Source organism: Harpia harpyja, chromosome 10, assembly GCF_026419915.1.
Source record: "Harpia harpyja isolate bHarHar1 chromosome 10, bHarHar1 primary haplotype, whole genome shotgun sequence".
Classification (NCBI taxonomy): Eukaryota; Metazoa; Chordata; class Aves; order Accipitriformes; family Accipitridae; genus Harpia; species Harpia harpyja.
The window spans coordinates 6,214,680-6,235,837 of NC_068949.1; the positions used below are offsets into that span (position 1 = coordinate 6,214,680).

Below are 21,158 nucleotides of genomic sequence, written 5' to 3' on the forward strand. Positions count from 1 at the left end.
GGGGTGGGGCGTCGTCATGGCGGCCGCGGGCCGGCGGCGGGCGGCGGTGCGGCGGAGCTGAGGATGATCTCGCGATACGCGCGGAAACCGGTGCCTCCCGGCGCTCTGGAGATGTGAGTCGCCGCCGCTTCACCCGCGTCTCCCCCGCTCCCCGGCCCCGCTGTCCCGCTCCCCGCCGGCCCGTCCAGGGCCCTGCTCCCCGCGCTCGGGCCTGCCCGCCCGCCCGCACTCCCCCTCAGCCCGAAAACCGGGCCCCGTTGCCTAGACAAAGGGGCCGAACCGCGGCCCCGGTTTACCGCGTGTACCCCGGGCGGGGCGGGGGGCCGGAGCCGCAGGCTGGCGGTAACGCTGGGCCGGGCCGGGATTCGTTAACATGGAGCTGTACGGACCCGGTGCCATCAGCGCGGGGCGGGGGCCTGCCTAAGGGCAGCCACGGTCACGCGTTTACACCGATCCCGGCCAACGAGTGTACTCGTCGCTCGAAAAAATACAGGTGTGAGAGAACATGGTTAAATACCTCTTCTTGTCTTCTTTTTCTTTTTTTTTTTTTTTTTTTGACCCAAGAGGTAACTGGTGCCTAGGCGCTTTTTTGGGGGGGGGTGTGGAGGAGGCGGGGGGCAAGAGGTTTAAACAAATACATGTAGGTTTTGGTAGTTAGCTGCTTTTTGTTCCTGCACCGATCGCTCACTTGCTCACTCTCCAACTACCGCGACTTTTCTTGTCCCTCTTTCCTAGACATCTAAACTTTGACAAAACAAAAAACAGCGAATGCTATTTCTCCTAACTTACCTGTGCATAGTTTGGTGGCTACTCTTGTTCTGTTTGATTGTAAGTCTCCTACAGGGGTAATGACATCGTATTGTATCTGCTTTTACAGAGCTGTAGAGCAATTCGCAACAACATTTTACGTTTAAAGGAAGACACTGATTTCTAAGCAAAGACCTTTAAGTCCATGTTTAGCCTAGAGTTAGTTCTGATACCTTAATTCTAAAGCTTTGGTAACAAGAATTAGCCTTCTAATAATAATAAATGAGCTCTGGTATGCAAATTAGTGCATTCCTTGAAAAGCAGAAAAAAACCCCCAACTGTCCTGGTTTCAGCTGGGATAGAGTTAACTGTCTTCCTAGTAGCTGGTACAGTGCTATGTTTTGAGTTCGGTATGCGAAGAATGATGATAACACTGATGTTTTCAGTTGTTGCTCAGTAGTGTTTAGACTAAAGTCAAGGATTTTTCAGCTTCTCATGCCCAGCCAGCAAGAAAGCTGGAGGGGCACAAGGAGTTGGCACAGGACACAGCCAGGGCAGCTGACCCAAAGTGGCCAACAGGGTATTCCATACCATGTGATGTCCCATCCAGTATAGGAACTGGGAAGTGGGGGTGGGGAATTTTCGCTGCTCGGGGGGACTGGCTGGGTGTCGGTCGGCGGGTGGTGAGCAATTGCACTGCGCATCATTTGTACATTCCAATCCTTTCATTATTACTGTTGTCATTTTATGAGTGTTATCATTATCATTATTAGTTTCTTCTTTTCTGTTCTATTAAACCGTTCTTATCTCAACCCATGGGTTTTGCTTCTTTTCCCGATTTTCTCCCCCATCCCACTGGGGGGGGGGGGGGGGAGCAAGTGAGCGGCTGCGTGGTGTTTAGTTGCTGGCTGGGGTTAAACCACGACACCAACCTGTAAAACTTGGGAACTCTGTAGATGTTTATTCTTGTAAGTAATGTCAAGTTCCAACTTCTTGTTTTAGACAAGGACTTCCAAAACATGCCTTGCGGCATCATCCACTGCCTGAGGTGTGCCCAGCCACACCCGCGACTGAAAAGGATGGCCAGATCTCAAGGTACTTGTCATCACATAAAATGAATCTTTGTCTGGAGACAATGGCAAACGCAGGCACCTTTGCGTTATCTTTACAGAAGTGATGCAGTTGGTAGGCTTAGGCTCTACCTCAGATCTGTATCAGTGCAGAACATGTCCTTCCTATTCTGGAAATAATAAAAAGTGTGTAGCTGTGTTCTGTTCCCAGCTCGCAAATAGCCCAGGTCATCTAATTTTAAGGTAGAAACAAGAGGAGAAAAGATAAAAATAATTCCCGAGTGGTGTAGAACCGGGACTAGAAATAGTCTGCAGTTTAACTGAGATAATTTTTGGAAAATCTACGTTTTGCTTGACCTCTAGACTTCCTTTGTCATTGAGATTATTAGGAGTTACAGTTGTTACAATTACTTGTGTACTATGGCTTCTGCTTAAATGCCTCTGAAGTAAATATTTACGCTATGAACACTCTTATCATAGCTAAGACCTCTTCTGATATATCCATGCTTTTCTGTACAGAAAGAAAAGTTTACTTACCCACTTTATTTGTCATTGTGTATTGTTGGGGTTTCTTGCTTCCTTTTTTCCTTCAACACGTGCACTTCAGGGAGTCTGAAATCTGGAAGGAATCAGATCACCCTTCTGTTACTCCAGCTGATCATGGGAATTCATGGTCTGCTAGTCAGAGTTACGCCGACACCTCCACTGAAGACAGCTTAGTCTTCTCTTGGGGCTATGATGTGAGTAGCATGTAATCATCCAAACTAAATGTAGCACAGTGAGTAGAAGGACATTTGAAATACCATTGCAAATATATTTCAGGATAAAAATGAGGATTGGATCTGTCAATAAATCATAACAGTAATTATAAACAGAACATCTTTTTTACCTCTTTGCCATCTTTCTCTCAGATCAAAACATATTAGGCTCATATTATTCAATTAATATTCTGCATCCCCATCTAAAACTTTGGAAATCCAAATCATTTAATGCCTAAGTGTGTCTATACAACATAAGAAATGCTGTTATTGTGGAATCCCAAACATGAGTGGATGACTTTCAGACACTTGGTGTGAGTTTACCTAACTTCTGCATACTTACATGTTTCTCAAAATATGGTAAGCCCCTAAAACATTATTTTCATTTAGAAATACTTGTTTTATTCTCCATCTACCAAAACAAAGCGTGCTGTTGCTTTCTGTGAGGTGAGATGGAACTGTTTACATTTACATTACCCAAGAACCGACCCCATTTTCTAGCTACACGAGAACATGTAACAAAGGTGCTGAACATCCTTCACTTTCACAGTGTTTCACACCGGTCTGGATTGCTTTTTGTTTTGCTGTTGTCTGTGGACATTGCAGGCAACAAATTTTCCATTTCATTAAAATGTCACTGAATTTTATCCTTCCTGTTCTGATTTCTTTGATGTAAATTACTATGTCTTTAACTTAATATAATAATACAGATATTTCAAAATGTTTTAACAGTTTTTCTGTTGTGTCAATGTAAGCTTTTTACATAGCTACCATCAGTCTTAACAGCAGTCTGTGTCATCTCCGGGGGGAAGTTATTTAAAGTTAATGTCTTTCTATGCAAAAGAAATAGAACTGTTTAAATCAGTCCCCGCTAAGCTTTAAACAAATAGTTGTCTTTTTCAATTATAAAAAAATTCAATTAAAAAAACCCTCCAAATGCTATTCACTAGGTATTTATTGGATAACTTTCCTTTCTAGGAATTTGATAAAGCTGCCACACAACAAGTTCAGCAAATGTTCAGACAAATTGATGAGCTTCTCTATGAGCAGAAAGAAAATGTGCATGTTGAGGGACTGCGGGAAGAATGCCACCAGTGGACATCCAACTTTCTTCATCTCAGGTATTTTATTAATCAACTAATGCTAGTACCATCACAGAGTTATAAAAGGGTAGGGATGGAAACAGTTGCTTTTAAAACAATGATAGTAGCAGGGTGGTTTTATGCAATTATATAGTAGACAGAGATAAAAAGATCGCTCTGGTAGTCTGCCTGCCATTGTCATTAATAAACATTTTGCCATCTCACATTTGGTTCCTTGCCAGAGGATTATTGCTATTCGCAACTGAATTGGCCTTAACATATCAAAATTCTCTTAGAAAAGATGTATGGTATAGCTAAAAGCCATGTGCTTAAAATAATTTAAAAATCCTCCTACCCTAGTTGAGCAGTCCTTATGGCCATCTGTAAACTTAATTTTAAATCTTCGTTATGTGTACTTGAACAGTTTTGTCCATATTCAAAAGTCTTACAGTTAGCAGAGCATAACGAAAACCAGCAAAATTTTCCTAATGTATTTACCTGACTCAAAGCAATCTGTACCGGGGAAAAATCCTGAAAGCACATTTAACTATCACCAAGAAAACTGCATAGCTTCCCTACAGAATTTTTAGGATTTGCTTCTGTGTGTTCTTATACACTTCAATAATCTTACTTTCAACATTTTCTGATTTATTTATCCTTTGCTTTTGCCATGGCAGGGTTGTGGGGAAGCAGATAGTGATCCCCACAGATGAAGGGTATGGATGGTATTCAAGCTCACCTGGCAGTTTAGGTTCCTCAGATGCAAGTTCACCACAAGAAAAAGATTCTAAAGAGTAAGTACCAGCGGTTAACCCAGACTGTACCAAGGTGGGAAGGTAATTTTGTTCTCAGTGGACTGCAGTGATAGGCTTCTTAAAATGTGAAGCCTAACTCCTTTCTGTTAGGCTGAGTTTTGAACACAGCACGCTTTTTTTTTTTTTCCCTTTTTTAACTAGTAGTAGCACATTCAGAATAGCAACACTACATAGGTGCGCTTATTGCTAACTACAGTAAACTGGTCAGTAAACAGAAATACCTTTGCTGCTGCTGACTTCTTAAGAATATGTATGTATTGCAGCTGGGTTTATTGTTAATAAATATTAAATTTGTGTAGAACTTAATACAAAGCACTACATTAGTACTACTTTTATCATTTAATGTTTTAGAATGTTTTTTTTAATTAGCTTTGATTTTTTTTTCTGAAGTTTCAAGTTCCTTAGCAAGAATTAAAAATATCCAAACTAAAAGAGTTTTTACTGTAACGCGTAATTTGTTGGCCTCCCTGCTGCTTGGCCTTAACTACCATGTTGTCTCTCAGTTCACCAAATACTGCTATTTGAAGTGGAATAACAACTTATTTTCATTTCTGCTTTCTGAAAACTGTCACCTGTTCAGATTTAGTGTTTTTGGCAAGAAGGTACCTCTTTCTGTTACTCCCGTTCACAAAAAGGCTGACCATTCCAAGTCTCCGACCTTGTGTTCTCCAGAGAGCGAAGAAGGTGAAGATGGAGTAATTGTCTCTGAAGGCATAATGGAGGAATATTTAGCATTTGACTGCAGAGATGTGTAGGTATTGAATATTAAGATAGCAACTAGTACCAGTATCCTGGAATTCCTGCTGTTGACATATATATATATATAGTTGGTTTTGATAAAGTATTTGGTGAATTTATTTTTTTTATATATTTCCTCTAGAGAACTTTCAAAGGCCTGAGGTTGCTAGGGCACTGTGAATTCTCCCAATCCATTTCCTAGAACAATTTATTTTGCTAAATTATTTTTCTCAAATTTCTGTAATTTTTCATACTAGCCATTTTTGTGCCTGGTTTAAATAGTTCATTCTGTCATAACTAAGAGCCTGCTATGTATTGGCATTTAATAAAACTTGTTTAAATGCCATTTATTTTTTATATTAAGTCAAATTCATTGTTGTTTGTTATGCACCAGCAGTGCGCTGCTTTCGTTTTGTACTAGCATTTTGGGTGGAATTGTACCTTTCCAGATTTTCAGTGGTAATTTAATAATTAAAGTGGATTTGATGCTTGCCAAGAAATAATTACCACTATTTTTATGTTAAGAAGAAAGGATTAAGGGTGGCATAAAGAGGATCCTTTTTGCCCCTTTACTTTATTCAACCCAACAATATGAACATATGGCCTGGGTAAGGACTCTGGATGGTGCTATCAGTTGCTAACTGCTCAACTGGTTTTAATAAATAAAGCCACTTAGCTGCATGGACCATGAGATTCAAATTGATAGGTGGCTTGCTTTGACCGGGCCAGAGAGACATTGCTGCAGCAAACAATATTGCTGTCTCTGTAAAATAATGGTAGAAGTATTATAGCTTTTTCTAGTGGTATCTCCTTTTTTTCCAAGGTTTGTAGCTTTTTGATGTTAAGTACTAATTCAGGGAGCAGATATGAAAGCCATAATAAATGTTCTTGTATCAGTGTTATTTTGTCCCTTCTGTAACATTTCTTTTGGCAGATGAACATAAACTTTTTTCAGCAGTTGTTTCACACTTCAGAATACCTCTTGCATTGTGGAAGAGTCTGCAGCAAAGGCCACTTGCTGCTGTGAATTACAGTTTTTCTCCCCTCTCACTGAGTACATCTAAGTGTCTAAAACTGAATTAAGCCTGTGCTCTGAACACCTCCTGGCTGTTAGAGCAGCAGGCTGAGAGTGGCATTAAACAGTCATGAGTAGTAACATTCCTCTCTCTTGTCTTCAAAATTCTGCAGTGACATTAGATATGGAGTCTAACTATGTGATGAACAAATATCACTGTAACTATTAATATTTATTTTTAAATGGAACTTTGATCTCCTTGGTAAATTACTTGTTATTCATGAAGTATCATTTATAGTCATTCTGTACAGGGAAACCAAGGTGTGCAGTAATAACGTGATTGTCTCAGTCATTTCGCATTTAGGTCAGTGGTAGATACTGGAAGAAATAAAAGTTCAAGTGCCCTATGTACAGAAGCTTGCTTCTTTCAGTATTAGACTGTTATTTGATATTGGTGTTTATTAAACTATCAGCTCTCAGAAAAAAATTATGTGATAAATACAGAACTTCTCCTGAAGTAATGTCTTCAAGCTGTTCAGTTAGCTGCCTTGACCTATTTCAGTTTAAGAGAAAATAGAACAGAAATGCAGCCTTAGCTGATGTTTTAATCCTATTAAATAAATGCAACAAAATATAGGAGACAAAGGAAATGTGTTTGGGGTACAGGTAATGCTTACATTTTTACAGCGAGGAGGAGTTGCATGAGAGGAAAATGGGACTGTCCTCTGGTAGACGGAAATTGGGGTTTCCTCCTATTTCTCCGTCTTCCTGCATGAAGGATTCTGTGCTGACGTTTGTGTTTGATGACGTGTGGAGTGAAGTCCTGGGCTGCATGGAAGAATTAATCTGCAGACACTGGGAAGGGTCAGCCTCTGGTAAGGATCACAGTTAAACTGCAGATTCAAAAGGGGATTTCAGTTACTTAATTTTGCAAGGATGCAACGAGAGAGAGATGTATTTGGGAATAATCTCTTTGGGGTGGGGGAAGGTTATTTTGTTAAGTGTGAGACATGCCTTCAAAAGACTTAGTAGAGCTTAGCATCTAAGAGGACTCTCTTTAAAAAATTTGGATTAATAGCACTGTCCACAACTAGCAATGCCAACAGTCTGTATTTACAGGAATTCTCTCCTGCTTTGCATAGATGACGAGAAAAATATCATAACAGTAGAAACAATCAGAGCAGATGCTGGAAGCCCTTTGCAGTTTGATCCTCTGCCAGCATTGTTACCTCGTATGCCACAAACTAAAATGCCCTCAGTGACATCAAACCTGGTAAGTATTTTTAGCCAGCTGGTTTGCATAGGGACAAATCAATACAGTGCTACTTAAGCAAACAGATATCAGTACATCAGGGGACTGTTTAGATACGTAACTAGTTTGGATTTTGTGTGCATGCTGACTGTCCTTTCTAACACTTAAGTTCTGTTATTCCTCAGTTGCAATTTTAATTCCTACTTTTCTCTTTAAAATTAGTATTTTATATATGTATTGGACAACCACGTGGTTATTGTTTGTTAATGATGTAGTTCTTTCTACATTTCAATAACGTTTGAACTAAATTGTGAGATCCTATTCTCACTAGCTTACCTATAGCTAACTCATCAGGCAATAGAGGACAAATCTCAGTGCAGTTGTAAAACAATATTCTTTTCTCAGACACTGAAGTTGACTGTGTAATCTGCTCCTAGAGTGGTGAGCATCAAAGCATTATCTGTTTATTCCATTTTAATTCAACTCTTTTCCTTCTTATTTATTTTTATTTCTTTCTCCTTTATTTCTACCCCTGCCTCTTCCTCATGTCCCCCTTACTCTATGTGTAGTGCCCAAAAACCAGATGTGGCCGCAAAAGCAAAAAGAGGAGAAAAACACCTCAAGTATGTATGCTGGAGAGATTAAAGCTCTGGTATTTTCTATTTGCTGTCGTTACGGTGGGTGGAATTCAATGTTTTTCCAGATCAGTCTTTATCCCAGGAAAGGAGTTTGCAGTTCTGTTCTTGACATAAAATGTCAACATACACTGAAGATCAGTTTTGTAAAGCTTCTGTTTATAGCCATTGTTGGAAGATCCTGTCATGCAAATGAGAAGCTCAGTTGGAAAATACTAAGTATGACATAGCATGGTAGGAAACATTTTTTAAGCACTACCATTTGCAAGAAAGATGGAATACTAAGATGCCTATCTTAGATGGGGAAATAATATAACTGAGTATACACCTGGATGTCATAGAAGAAATTAATTTGTTTCCTCCAAAGTTACTTACAAGAACAAAATGTGTAAATATGTGTACATGTCCCTGCCAAACAGTAATTTACTTATTTATTTTTTAAACTTTCAGGTAAATCTCTCTCAAGGGTCAAGTACTGGCTCTCAACGTAATCTAAATAGCTTGATGGTGATACATGGGATCCAGTTACAGCAAAGGAATCTGCCTGTAACAGAGAAAATACTGTAAGAACTATAGCTTGTCTGTTGTAAAGTAGAGCACTCTCACAGTGAGAGGGATCCAACCCAGAATATTGTGAGAATTTTCTACACTGGACAAAGCAATTCTCAAGTATTTTACTGCTTGTTTTATTTGTTTGTACTGTATGAAACAGTATACTGCTATTACAGGTTTTCTGTTTGATTGCTGCTGGCTTACCACTTAGTGAGTGGCTGTGGCATTACTGTTGGCACTGACATTCTGAAAAGAGATGAAGCTCAGAATGGGATAAACTGACTTGCTCATTTCCTAGAAGAGGACTTGTGTTAGATCTAGGCTATGGGTGTGAAAACTGTTGGTTACAGTATGGATTTTTTTAATCCGTTCTATGATTAATTTTTACTTTTATACTGGAATCTTCAATCAGAAAGTTCATAGTTCAATTAAAAAAAAAGCCTTCTTTTTTCTTTTCCATCCCCTATTCTTTTCTAATTTTGCTGTAAATTATATAGTTATGTAAAAAAATGAAAACACGTTATCCCTATCCATACATAATATTATTCATGTCAGATGTAGATAGATGAGTACTGTGGTAACAGGATAGTTATCTGCCACGTTGACCATATCTCTCTTGGTTTTGTAATTCTTTTGTTAGGGATGTGGATGACAAACGGCCAGGCTCCAGTTCCATCCTCTCTAACAGAGTGTGGCCAAATCGTCCTCTAGAGCTCAGCACATCATCCTTATCGCATTCCACAAGGCGGCGAAACCCACCACCACGTACCCTGCATCCCATCAACACAAGCCACTCTCGTACTGGGACCCCAGGGTCTGTGGACGATGTCTTCAGGGGAACTCGACTGTATGTTTCAAAACTAGTTTCTCCCTGCAAGTTACCATATTTAGAGAACCCAGCTTATACAAAAAGCATTCAGTTGAACAGAAAGAACATGAATTATTGAAGAAATTAACTGCCCATTAAAGCACAATCTCACCTGAGAAAGCAGAGTTGCTAAAGTTGATGTTTGCTATGCTATGAAGTGCAGTTCAATGAATCACATATTTAGGTACTTTTGCACACAAACTATAGACCTCAGTCTGTCCAGCAAATACAACCATCTCTTTCTTGGCATCAGCTTTCCTTTTCTATAGCCTATTTCCAAGATTAACTTAAAAGTCTACAGTTTTTGGAGGTCAAACTGCCTGTTGCTATCCTAGCCCAGACTGGGGTATGAAGAAGGTGCTCCTCTTACATAGGTTATGACTGACCAAAGGACTCTTAATGAACTCAGTGAATGCAGAATCACATCTAGAATATCTTACTTTTGTTTGGCATAATGATCTGACAATGTAGTCATTTACAGGGACTACAGGGTATTAGGAAACAATGCAGGGTTTAATATACTTGTATATTCCGTGTACTGTAAATTGACATGGTTTCCTTTTAGTTTTGCAGTTTAACTATAAACTCTAGCCTGTTGGTTTTTTGTCATGTACTAGTTAGAGACTTGTTCCTTGTCCCTTCACAACTGATGTTTCTACTTCCAGTATTTTTTGCTTCTGTTCCCTTTCTTGAGGCTTTGATCAATTTTACAATTGTTAACATCTCCCCTTTATTACCACTTATGTTTAAATGTACATAGAGAGCACTAGGAAAGTCTTTTTTAAAATGCTGATTATAGTTTAAAGCTTTTCTAATGTATTCTTACAGAACATCCTTCCTTCAGTCAACTCCAGAACATGTATAGAGCTAAGGCCTCTTGCTCATTTCTAGTACTTTTCAAACATATAGTAATATACAGACACCTTTCATGTGAAAAGGCTCTACCTAGAAAATAGAATACTTATCCTTTTACATTCCTCCTGTGACTAATGCTTAATTCATTTTGTATTTTGTGCAATTAGATTGGTTTAGCTCCCTTTAAAAGGCTTCTAAAAGCACCTTGCACCTGTTCCTTCAAATACTCAAACAAAATATGGAGAAAGTAGAAGCCTTGTTTTACCTTCAAGACATTTTATTTGACAGTTGTAGTATGTAAAAGAGCTACAGTATGCATTTGCGTTATGTAGCTTTTTTTACTTGCTCTGCTTAAAATATGGCCCACTGCTGTTTTCTAGGCTTGCTGTTTATCTTCAATTGCTAGGCTGAAGTTAGCAGTAAGCAGTACTTCATCCTAAAGGTTATGAACAAAGAACAGAAAATAATGCTATGTCTGGGAATGGGCAGACAAGATTCTACCATTGTATGGTAACTGTCCATAAAGACGCCTTTATATATACACACCTTTATTCTGCAGTACCAGCTGCACAGCATACTTCTTCAAAACGCACCAAATGAGGTGCTTTTCAATCACAACTAGTTTTTATATACACCCATTACCAAGATTTCTGCTGGGGTACTCATTCTCAGACTTGCTTTGCCTATATGCTTAATATTAAATGTTCTGAAAACTAGAAGTTCTTGTTAATAGATGAAAAAGATTTCCACCAAACTTCACCTGCTGCAGAACTCCTTTTAAATCATATCTCTAATTGCCTTAACACCACCATCTTGTAGCAAAATTCTGCAACTATTGCTCTTAGTTTTAACATTGTTTGTCTACATAATGCCAAACTGACAACTTTGTATGTTTATACAATGTCAAACATATAAACTTTGTTTTTTCTGTTCTTTTGGTGCATTTCAGTCTGACTGCACATGAGCAGCTGACCTCGCCCTCCCCGCTGCCACTAAGCCGAAATAATCTCCTACCACCTATTACTACCACCAACACGGCAGAGCACACAAGCACTGCAGGATCCCAAAGGCAAACGGTAACAGGCACAATTTTAATATTGGATAGCCAAAAATTGTAATCGCTGCTGATCAAATTACCTAACCCAAGAGTTCTAATTTGTTTGTTATCTTGTAAGTGGCAGCAACTGAAATAGATGCACAAAGGATGCCATATCAACTTTGACTAACAGCATCCCCCATAGTTGAATGCTTTAATTCCAATTAATGCCAGAATTTTCTTCTTCCCCATAACTAGGTGTAGAATGATTGATTTGGAAAATTAGCTTTAATTCCTAGGCTAATTACTTTAAATATACTGCTGCAATAAGAAGTAGTCATAACTGTTATTCTTCAATGCAGAAATCTCGAGGGAACTCAAGTCGAGCTCACAGTGTAACAACACATGAAGATACCCACCAGCAGCTACAGGAGCGGCTTTTCTTACCTGATCATTTCTCCAGGCCTAACACAACCAACGCATTCTTGGTAAAGCATGGCAAATTATACCAAATCATCCTTAGTTACTCAATAGGGTGCTTTGACAATTAACATAAGTAAACATTACTCTAGAACTAGATGTCATAGGTAGGTGATTGGTGCCAGGGAGTTCATCAAGTTTGCCATTTGATTAAATACCCACAGGTTAGCAGAAACATCATTGCTTGGCACTTCTGAAACATATGGGGCAAGTCACTTGTTCACAGATAGCAATCTTGCTATACTCCCCACAGCCTCCCTATAAGCAGCTGGTTGTACTACACTTTTCTTGAAGACTCCAAGTTTGAGATGCTTGGGGGAAAAGCTAAGTGTTACTCTAGGTATAACATTTGAACTATCATCTGCACTGGTAATCTAGCATCTTCTGTGAAGTCTTAAGAACTGTGGGGTAGGAGAGGATGCTTTAAAGTTTTGTATAGACATTAAGAAGTCATTTCTACAGCTGTATTCAGAAACACAAGGGCAGGATAGTCTTCATTGCTTTCTTGCACAAGTTTGCTGTACTATTAATGTCCAGTCTGTTTCAGTATCAAATACTCTTGGTTTAATTTATTGAAACATGAAACCAATATCTTGGCCTATCGAACAAGTATTTTTAGCTAAGCTTTAAATGCTGTAATTTCAACAATTACTTTTAAATAGCTGCTTGTTTGGTTTCTGTATATAAATTTCAACATCCTTGACTTCACAGTTACAAGTGTACAAACTTTCCAAAATCTGTTTTGAAACAGAACAATTTCCAGAAGTGGCAAGAATGATCACTGGGCCAGTTGAAGGCACTCTAAGTAAGAGTGTTATAGAAGTGTATTTTCTACTCCTAAAGTTGATTTAACCCTCCTTAAACTCGTAAAAGCTCTACTTAGACCGTTACAACATATTACAAATTAGGTAATACATGCTTCAGTAGTTTATAACTGTATTATAATCGTGATGTTTAAAATTCTTTTCATGCAAAGATAAATAACTTGAACTGTCTTTTCAGCCAGATCCACAGCACCACCGTTCGTGCACTGTTATTGATTATACTAATCAATCTTGGACAAGCAGAGGATCAACAGGTCCAGGTATGCTGATCAGTCATAGAATTTAATAAGATCAAGCAAGAGGTAGGCTTTTGGGACCAGGATGCATTGCCTACGTAGGTAATTACATTGAGGAGGTTTTTCAAAGTTCTATTTAATGTTTTAAAATTTCCATTATACAACTTTCATACTTGCATATAGAGTATGTTTGGGTGTGGTTTTTTACTACCACTTAGTATTTTAAATCATTTAAGGAAACTTAATGCAATCAGCCCCAAGGCCCCTCATGTCGAAGTTAAGCACAGGAGTTGCCAATTTAAACAGGAACTAGCAACAACTACTTTCAGTCCAAGGATTTTTCTTCTGCTCAGCTATACAACTGAAAGAAATTGCATTATGTCCAAAATAAACTTAGTTGCACTGTACCTGGAAGAGATTGTACTAGATCTGCACTAGATCTTAGATTTGCAGTAGATCAACTCAAAATATATTTTAAAGGTAGTTAACTGTACCAATACAACTCACATGCATACTCCAAAATCAAAATATGCTTGTACTGTTTAATTTGTAACAATTGGATGAACTTTGTGGTGTTACTTAGATGAAATTCATTTTGGGTTATGCTAAAATTACTTATTTTTAATTGATCAAAGTACCAAGGCAGCAGGAAGGCATTTTTATTATTCATGTCATGCATACCCTTTCCTCCAGTTTCGCTTCTTTCACTGCAAAGTCATCTCCTTAAATTGCTTATGGTTAATACACTTTGAAAATAGTATATGCTTCAGAATAGCTATGTAGTCACAACCAGAGTTGTGGATCTTTTTTAATAGTAGGAAGCTACAAGACTAAGTTGCACACTTGTGTACACCAATGAACCTTACTTGTTTCAACTTTACCTTCAGAGATTTAAGTTGCTCACCTCATGGCACACACAAGGTCTAGTCTAATCAGTTGAGAGGGATTTTGTTCAGAGATTACAGTAGAGCAAAAGTTAACTTTTGTGCCCTAGAACAGCTTTTCTGAATGCCATCTTTATAGCTCTCACCTGAGTTCACCTGGAGCACACTCCCTGTTAACTTTGTATTGATGCTAAGTATCACCTCCACCTGGAAAGGGTGGCACAGAGAGGGGATTGGATGCACTTGCTGAAAACTAGGTCTGTCAAGACAAGTTACACTGGATTCCTTTCATCACAGGGTTTTGGGATTCCTTATGGAGTTGTCAGAATTTCCCACATAAAAATATACTAACAAGATAGGACTGAAGCTGCAAAAGTTAATGGAAGATGCAACGGTTAAAGTAGCAAGCACATGGGTGATTATTAGGGGTCAGGAGGGGTCTTCCAGCTTGTGTAATAACTGAATGGCCTGCTACCACTAATATAAGTGGTACAAGAGGTAGCTTGAGTTTAAAAAAGGCACTAACCTGAAGTAACTTGGTTTTAAACAAGAAAGGATTGGTTCCTACTGAAAAATAAATATCTGCTTCTCCTCTTCTCCCCCCCCCCCCCCCGCAAAAGCCCCAGTATCTTTAAATGCAGGATGAGTTTTATGACTGCTGTATTAACAAAAAAAAAAAATTTGAAATCAGCAAAACTTTGTAGACTTCATGTCCACATGTATATTTTGTGAAATATTGAGGAATACTGCAATGCAGCAACTATAAAAGCACAAACTTTGCCCCTTTTGGGAAGGACAGTCACATGTCTCAAACATGCATACATTATACCCAGTGCAGTTGATAGCCACATATTAAAATAAAAAGCATTTTAGTTTTAAGCTAAAGGAGATTTATTTGGTACTTAGTTTTAATACCTTCTAGAATTTTTAAAGTTGTACATGATCTCTATTTATTAGGTCTTCAGCTGCATGGTTCTGTGAAACCCCACAGTCGAAGTGGATCAGTCACAAAAAGCAAACAGGGGTTCTGACATGCCATGAAGAAGTATCCATCCATCTCCAGAGAGTCATGAACCACCTCTCATTCTCAGCAATGTCAACATTGTTTACAGAGAGTTTTCAAACACCCTTCTTTATGAATAGTTATTTTTATAAGTCTAAGAAGCAGCTGCCAAAGAGTAGAAGGGGTATACTTAAACATTCCATTTTCTACTAGTAAAAAAAGTTATACTCAGTGGGCAGTAAAGCCTAATGCCTAGAAAATCTAGCAAACGCTCTCAGTCATTGCTGTTTTCCTATTACTGGCTTGTGACTGGTTCATGTTGTTACAGGCAGGTGCTGCAGAACCTGCTGTTTTTTCCATTAGCTCTACAGAAGATTAATCAGGCCTTCCACAGTGGTAGCCATTTAATTTTTTAAAACTGTATTTATATGTTTAAAGCAATATTATGCTATCAGAAGCAAGCACTGCACATGATACTGCTTCTACAACTAAACTTAGACAAGTTATGAATCCTGTAGTAAATGCAGCAGATATTAACACAGTTGTGTAAAAATAAGGTAGCAAACCAGATGAACAGAATTGACCGCTTTAGCAGTAGCACACCACTGACTTATCCTGTATTATATACTTATACCTCTTCCTTGGTGGCTGAAGAAGGTTTAAGAGGCAAAAAGGAGTCTCTTCCTGCAAGTCATTCCAGACAGTATTCAAAGGAAGTACATTATTTTCCTGGTGAGATATTTTATGGTAATTTCATGGAATAGGTCAGTCTCCCTTTCTAACAATACCTGCAGTTATAGAAGATTTCTGTACTCCACCATGAAGTTCCACAACCCACAGATGCAATGTAGCTTTTAGTAGATGTGTTCTGCACTGTGTGACAACATACCAGAGGTATTAGCTGTAGTTGTCCTTGTGGCTCCAAATACAGCAAAAACATGAAATACAAGCTTCTCAGAATAAACTGTTAGTTGAAGGTCTTACTCCCAAACAGAAAGTGCCAGACTGCAAGTAAGTGTAAAGACAAGGTGAGGATAACCACTTACTGTATTTTAACAAAGTTAGGACACCGCACAAAACCAGTTGTTCCCTTATAATCCAATTAAAGAGCACTTTTTCCTAAATTTCCTTATTAATGTTTTCAAAATTACAATTCATAATGGAAAAGACTTGTCAGTATTCTTTATGAAGTGGCTCCCTTATTTCCCCACTCTAAGTTATGCAAGCTAGCAAGAGTCCAGTTGATCTTCTTGCTGTAATCAAGAAGAAGGGAAAAGCAGCCAAAGCAGAATTGTGCAAATGTAACTGGGCTAACTTTCCTTTGCATTTCTAGAGGGGAAAAGCAGCTGTGGTCTCAATCTACTTCTCTTAAGTTTGCATAGAGATAAATTAATGCTAAAGGGAGGCCTCTATTCACTAAACCCTTTCAAAATACAATTTCTCTTTAACAGTTAAAGACTACTGGAACATTGTACAGTGTGTCATTTAGTTATGTCAAGCTACCTGGAGATAAGCGTCCCGTTTCTATCAGTGCCATTCCTCAAGGACCAAATTAGTTTTCTGTAGCCCTAGTGCATAAGAGTTACAAAAATATACAAATAAACTAGAAGAGACTTCTAGAAACAATGTATTATTTTATAGCCTAGAGTAGTCAGTGTGTTAAAAAAGTGAAAGCAGTCTCATGATAAGGTAATTTTTAGTTTCTGTACAAATGGTTGACACCAGAGCCTTCTCCTTGGCTGTTAGATAACTATTTTGTATAGTAAATGTAATCTTCAGGCCATATGTTATGCAATATCAGGACATGCTGTACTCTCTCAGCGTTAGGATAATTTTTGAAAGCAGTCAAGTAAAAGGGAACAGAGTTACCATCTACCTCTAGCTTCCCCCCAGGAAGCTCTATTAAATAGTCAGTTCTTGAATACTATCACTGAGGCAATGAGGACCTTAAACTCAAAAGTAAGTGTTCACCTCCTGGCTCGTAAGCCTTTGAAAAATGATCCACAAGATAAAGCCAGGCTTATTCCTTTGAGCTATAATAAGTTGAAAACTAGTTACCCTTCAAATTCATACCTCTGCACACTATGTCAAATGGTTTAAAAACAGCTGAAGCAAAAAACTTCAAAGTATTTGCACATCTTACAGAAACAATTTGCTTCTGAAATAACAGAAGTGTTGACAAATACAATGAAGTAGCTAATCACTACCATCCTACAGCAGACTTGACTGTGATGCTATTGAAATAACATGCAATATATTTCTAAGCTTTGGAACTCCTTGTCATGTGACATCACAAACCCTAGAAATACACAGGACCAACTCTGTTCTGTGGATTTTTAAGTTTATTACTTCACCTCAGTGTGTTAGAGAATTTCTGCATAGTCATATACATGCTGCAGTCTCATATTCTTCCCAAGGCATCTGCCACAGACAATCAAAGACTGAACACTAGGTGGCCCTTTCATCTAATGTAGCATTACCAGCACATATGCCACAGTTAACAATATAGCCATATTTTCAGCTATTATAGAAGTACATAGTATTTACTTGACTTGAATCAGTCAGAAGAGTCAACGTGATCAGTTTGTTTTGAACAGCTGCTTAGAAAACAGAGAGGACTGGGGGAGCAACATAGCACAGAATTCTGCAAGAACTCATCATTTATTAAGTCTGCAATTTTCCACAGTATCTTTATAAAACTACTGGAATATCTGAAAAAACACCTGTTGGGCTGAAGTGCAAGACCTTCAAAAACAGCAGGTGTGTTACAAAAGAAGTGTGTGAACAGCAAAAAATACAAGGTTTCCAACTCAGAAACCACAGGAATCGGCATTGAAGACTCTCAAAGGTGTAGGATTACATCATTTTACCATCAGGTGTACCAATACCCATTAGCTGTTTGGAAGGAAGGTGCTTCAACACAAGTTTAATAAACACACCGCCATCCCAAACATCACACTGCTTCCTCACTGTAACAAAACTTTTAGTCAAGAATATGTTTGATCTTAACTGAAGAGCACCCAAAGGATTTTAAACAATAGCACCAGAATGCTTTGTCTTTCTTCTTGATGATGGTTCTGTATCATACCTCCCAGTCACAGCAAGTTGATGCACACACACTCCGAAACAGTAGCCCAGAAAAACTCTGAAATTCTCCCAAATCTGCATGTTCCCATACAAAGTGATACCTGATATTTCAGCCTATACAGTTCTTTATTTCTTTCCTTTCTTGGCTGCAGTCTTCTTTCCTCCTTTTTTAGCATTACTCCCATATTTTGCTTCCAGTTGGGCCAAAAAGTCATCCGTTTCCTTTTTTCGATCTTTATTTCTGCTCTGGGGGAGGAAAAAAAAAAAACCAAACCAAAAAAACAACCCAAAACCAAACCCCAAAACTTTTATATTTCTCAACACAGATATTCTATTGCAATTAGATAGCTACATAAAATCTTGGAATGTATTAAACAGGGAATACAAGCTACAGAAAGTATACTACTGTTAAGCAAAAGCCTACTTGTATGCTCTAGGCTCTATACCTAACTTCCTAAAGTATCAAGACAGAGATAAAGAGAGGCTATAAGAATTCATGATGTAAGGCTAGGAAAAGCAAAACAATTTCTAGTTTAGACCCAAAACTCTATTACAGTTTAAGGAATGATAAAGCATGAACATTCTAGGAAGCCCACTGGACGATAAGAAAAAAGAAACAGAAAACACTCTGAAAAACAGAACTTAAACAGTATGTTTCTTTCCGTGATCCCAAAGAAACAAAAGCAAAATAGTAAGACCTATCAAATTCTACATCCTCGTGGAATCCCTCAGAAAGAAAAAAAAATCATTAACACTCCCTGTCTTACTACCTAAAACAAGAAGTTAAATATTTTGTGTATGCAATAAGGATATTAGAATAACTTTGTACATTTTTAAAAGGACGCAGGTAATAAAATCCATACCATACACTGACTATTAAAGTACATAGATAGTTAACATTAAGGTCAGGTTTTAACCTCAGGAACCCAGAAGAGTTGCAAGGATCCAAAACACAAAGATGCTCAGGGACACCAAAATTATAAGCCAGTAACATAATTATCTTTAACAGATACAAAAAGCCTTACTTCAATCAGTGCTTTCAAGTCATCTTCTCCACCTAGGCCCAGTTCGTCTTTAGTCTTTTCTGCCTCTCTAGCTTCTTTTTCTGCCTAAAATAGTAAACCACTTTTTTTAAAAGAAGTATTTTGCACATAATTTGACAAAGTCTTCTAGTAGTTACCACTTTTTTTTTTTTTTTTTGCATCTGTATACAAACAGCTGCAAGGAAATACAAACAGTTTCCAAGTTTGGCCGCAAATGAGGAATCAATCAAAGCAAGCCCATTCTGGTTCCACAATTTAGTAGAGCGGAACAGTTTTTTGCTTTTTCACAATGCTGAATGTGATGCCTATCCCCCATCCCTGTTCCCCCCACCCACGCTTTTTTTGTCTTAACAGCTATTACATTTCTTTAACTTAGAGAAAGGTTACTGTGATGTGTATGTAACATATTCTACAAAGTGTCCAAAAAAACCCCAGGTTGGAGAAGTAGTCCATTTAGTCCAGAATCTTATTTCACACTTGCCAAAAGGCAAGCATAATATATTTCTGCCATGTACACTTCTTAACTCCAGCAACTCATAGCTTTGTAAATAAATGCAGGGACATGGTTAACTGTAATAAGCCACTGTGTATAACAATGATATAAAAGAAAGTAGTACTAGGCAACAGCCTATTACAACTCAAAAGCCTTTCACAACAATTTCAGGGGGGGCAGGGGTAGAGATAGAGAACACAGGTGACCAAATGTGAAAATTAAAGATACTGAGCAAGGTCTGTAACCCAGCAATCCTGTGGCAAACATTTGTCTCAGGAACAGTTTCATTTCTTTCTACCAAGGGAGATTAAAAATTTATCATAAATAATGCTTTCCATGGTCTCTGATTGATAGAACCTACCCGCCTCTTTCTTGCGGTCATTTTCTGCTTAGACTCTTTTACAAAGCTCTTGTAGCGTGGAACTTCTCCAGACTCAATGGCTTTTTCTATGATTTTCCGTATTCTTGGTTCATCTGTATAGTCCGCACACAACACAGACTGCATTATACTGTCCATGTCACCCTCAAAATCCATATACGCTGCTTTAACATCGGCTACCTCTTCTTCTGAACCTTTATAGTTCTTTTCGAAGTCTTCAATATCTTTTACCGTGATCTGAAGCAAAGAGGTGACACCTCTTGAGTTACACGATTTATTCACCAGAAGGATTTAAAAGACAGCATAACCCCCTCCAGTGTTCTACACAAAGCTCGTAAGGGAGACATAGCTACAAGTCTAAAGCAGCAGGCTTCCCCTTCCCGTAGGGTTTGCCCCCGCTGAGGTGAGCCCTTTCCCAGACCCCGGCCCGGCTCTCACCTTCTTGAAGAGCAGCCGCCAGTACTCCTGCCAGTCCCACTCATCCCTCAGCGCCTCACCCTCCTCGTCCACCGTGCCCTGCTCATCGTACAGGGCGCGCTGCTCCTCGTCGCTCAGGACGGCGTACGCCTTGCCTAGGATCTGCAGAGACACGGGGACCGGCCGATCGGTCGGCGTCAGTCAGGAAGCGGGCCGGCCGGCCGGTCAGTCAGAGGCCGCCGCCGCCGCCACACTCCCGCGCTCACCTGGAACCGCCGCGTCGCCTCCTCCTTGGCATCAGGCTCAACGCGGTCGGGGTGGACGCGGAGGGAGGCGCGGCGGTAGCCGCGGCGGATCTCCTCGGGCGAGGCCTCCCGGCGAACGCCCAGGACGCAGTAGAGGTCGGCGGAACCGAAGGCGGCCTCGCACTGCTCCAGCAGCCCCATCCCGCCAACGCCGCGACGCCGCCCCTGCCCGCCAGCCCGCCGCCTCAAGAGCGCCAACCGCCGCCGCGCCCCGCCCACCTCTCGCGAGAAGTGGGCGGGAAGGCGCGATGCGCATGCGCCGGTGGCCCGCTGAGGCGCGGCGCTGCGGCGGAGGGCCGGGCCCCGCCGGAGCGATGTCGGCCCTCTCAGGGTTCGCTATCGTAACCTGCTTGAACCGCTCTCCCTGGCGGATGGGGAGCAGGCTTGGATACAAGGCAGGAGCTGGGGACGTGCCTGGAGCGGGGCTGTACCCGGCCGGGGTTCCCCCGTCCCTCTCCCGGGCGCGGGTGGCCAGCGGCCGCGGTTGGGGTTCGCGTCGCTCCCTCGCGGGGACGGGCTGGGAACCTGCTTGTGAGCAAGAGCCTCCTGCCTGTGGACTCAGTACGCGTTCTCCTGCGAAGGAA

General features: G+C 39.8%; 2 protein-coding genes across 5 annotated transcripts; one reads left to right on the top strand and one right to left on the bottom strand.

Moving 5' to 3' along the window:
* FAM149B1 (family with sequence similarity 149 member B1) lies at positions 1 to 19,803 on the top strand. 3 transcript variants are annotated; one of them, XM_052799224.1, is made up of 15 exons: positions 1 to 113; positions 1,750 to 1,842; positions 2,425 to 2,557; positions 3,554 to 3,696; positions 4,335 to 4,451; positions 5,053 to 5,223; positions 6,913 to 7,100; positions 7,368 to 7,498; positions 8,047 to 8,100; positions 8,563 to 8,675; positions 9,305 to 9,511; positions 11,337 to 11,463; positions 11,786 to 11,911; positions 12,906 to 12,987; positions 14,805 to 19,803. In XM_052799224.1, the coding sequence occupies exons 1-15, from the start codon at positions 64 to 66 to the stop codon at positions 14,876 to 14,878; spliced, it is 1,809 nt and encodes a 602-aa protein (XP_052655184.1). In that variant the 5' UTR covers positions 1 to 63; the 3' UTR covers positions 14,879 to 19,803. The 3 variants fall into 3 exon arrangements, with proteins under 3 accessions (XP_052655184.1, XP_052655181.1, XP_052655182.1); XM_052799221.1 differs by lacking the exons at positions 1 to 113; positions 1,750 to 1,842 and having other exon boundaries at positions 2,197 to 2,557; XM_052799222.1 differs by lacking the exons at positions 1 to 113; positions 1,750 to 1,842; positions 8,047 to 8,100 and having other exon boundaries at positions 2,197 to 2,557.
* On the bottom strand, positions 8,512 to 20,766 carry DNAJC9 (DnaJ heat shock protein family (Hsp40) member C9). 2 transcript variants are annotated; one of them, XM_052799236.1, is made up of 6 exons: positions 20,536 to 20,766; positions 20,291 to 20,431; positions 19,835 to 20,089; positions 18,963 to 19,046; positions 18,039 to 18,183; positions 8,512 to 8,656 (listed from the first exon to the last, which is right to left on the bottom strand). In XM_052799236.1, the coding sequence occupies exons 1-5, from the start codon at positions 20,713 to 20,715 to the stop codon at positions 18,064 to 18,066; spliced, it is 780 nt and encodes a 259-aa protein (XP_052655196.1). In that variant the 5' UTR covers positions 20,716 to 20,766; the 3' UTR covers positions 8,512 to 8,656; positions 18,039 to 18,063. The 2 variants fall into 2 exon arrangements, with proteins under 2 accessions (XP_052655196.1, XP_052655195.1); XM_052799235.1 differs by lacking the exon at positions 8,512 to 8,656 and having other exon boundaries at positions 17,493 to 18,183; positions 20,536 to 20,765.
* Between the last annotated feature and the right edge of the window lie 392 nt (positions 20,767 to 21,158).

Coding starts and splice junctions, on each gene's coding strand:
- FAM149B1 (XM_052799221.1), top strand. CDS start 2,279: ATGAACACTCTTATCATAGCTAAGACCTCTTCTGATATATCCATGCTT. Junction 4,452..5,052: donor CAAGAAAAAGATTCTAAAGA/GTAAGTACCAGC, acceptor TCACCTGTTCAG/ATTTAGTGTTTTTGGCAAGA. Junction 7,101..7,367: donor CTGGGAAGGGTCAGCCTCTG/GTAAGGATCACA, acceptor TGCTTTGCATAG/ATGACGAGAAAAATATCATA.
- DNAJC9 (XM_052799236.1), bottom strand. CDS start 20,715: ATGGGGCTGCTGGAGCAGTGCGAGGCCGCCTTCGGTTCCGCCGACCTC. Junction 20,090..20,290: donor GGCGGCTGCTCTTCAAGAAG/GTGAGAGCCGGG, acceptor TCTTTGCTTCAG/ATCACGGTAAAAGATATTGA. Junction 19,047..19,834: donor TGACCGCAAGAAAGAGGCGG/GTAGGTTCTATC, acceptor TTACTATTTTAG/GCAGAAAAAGAAGCTAGAGA.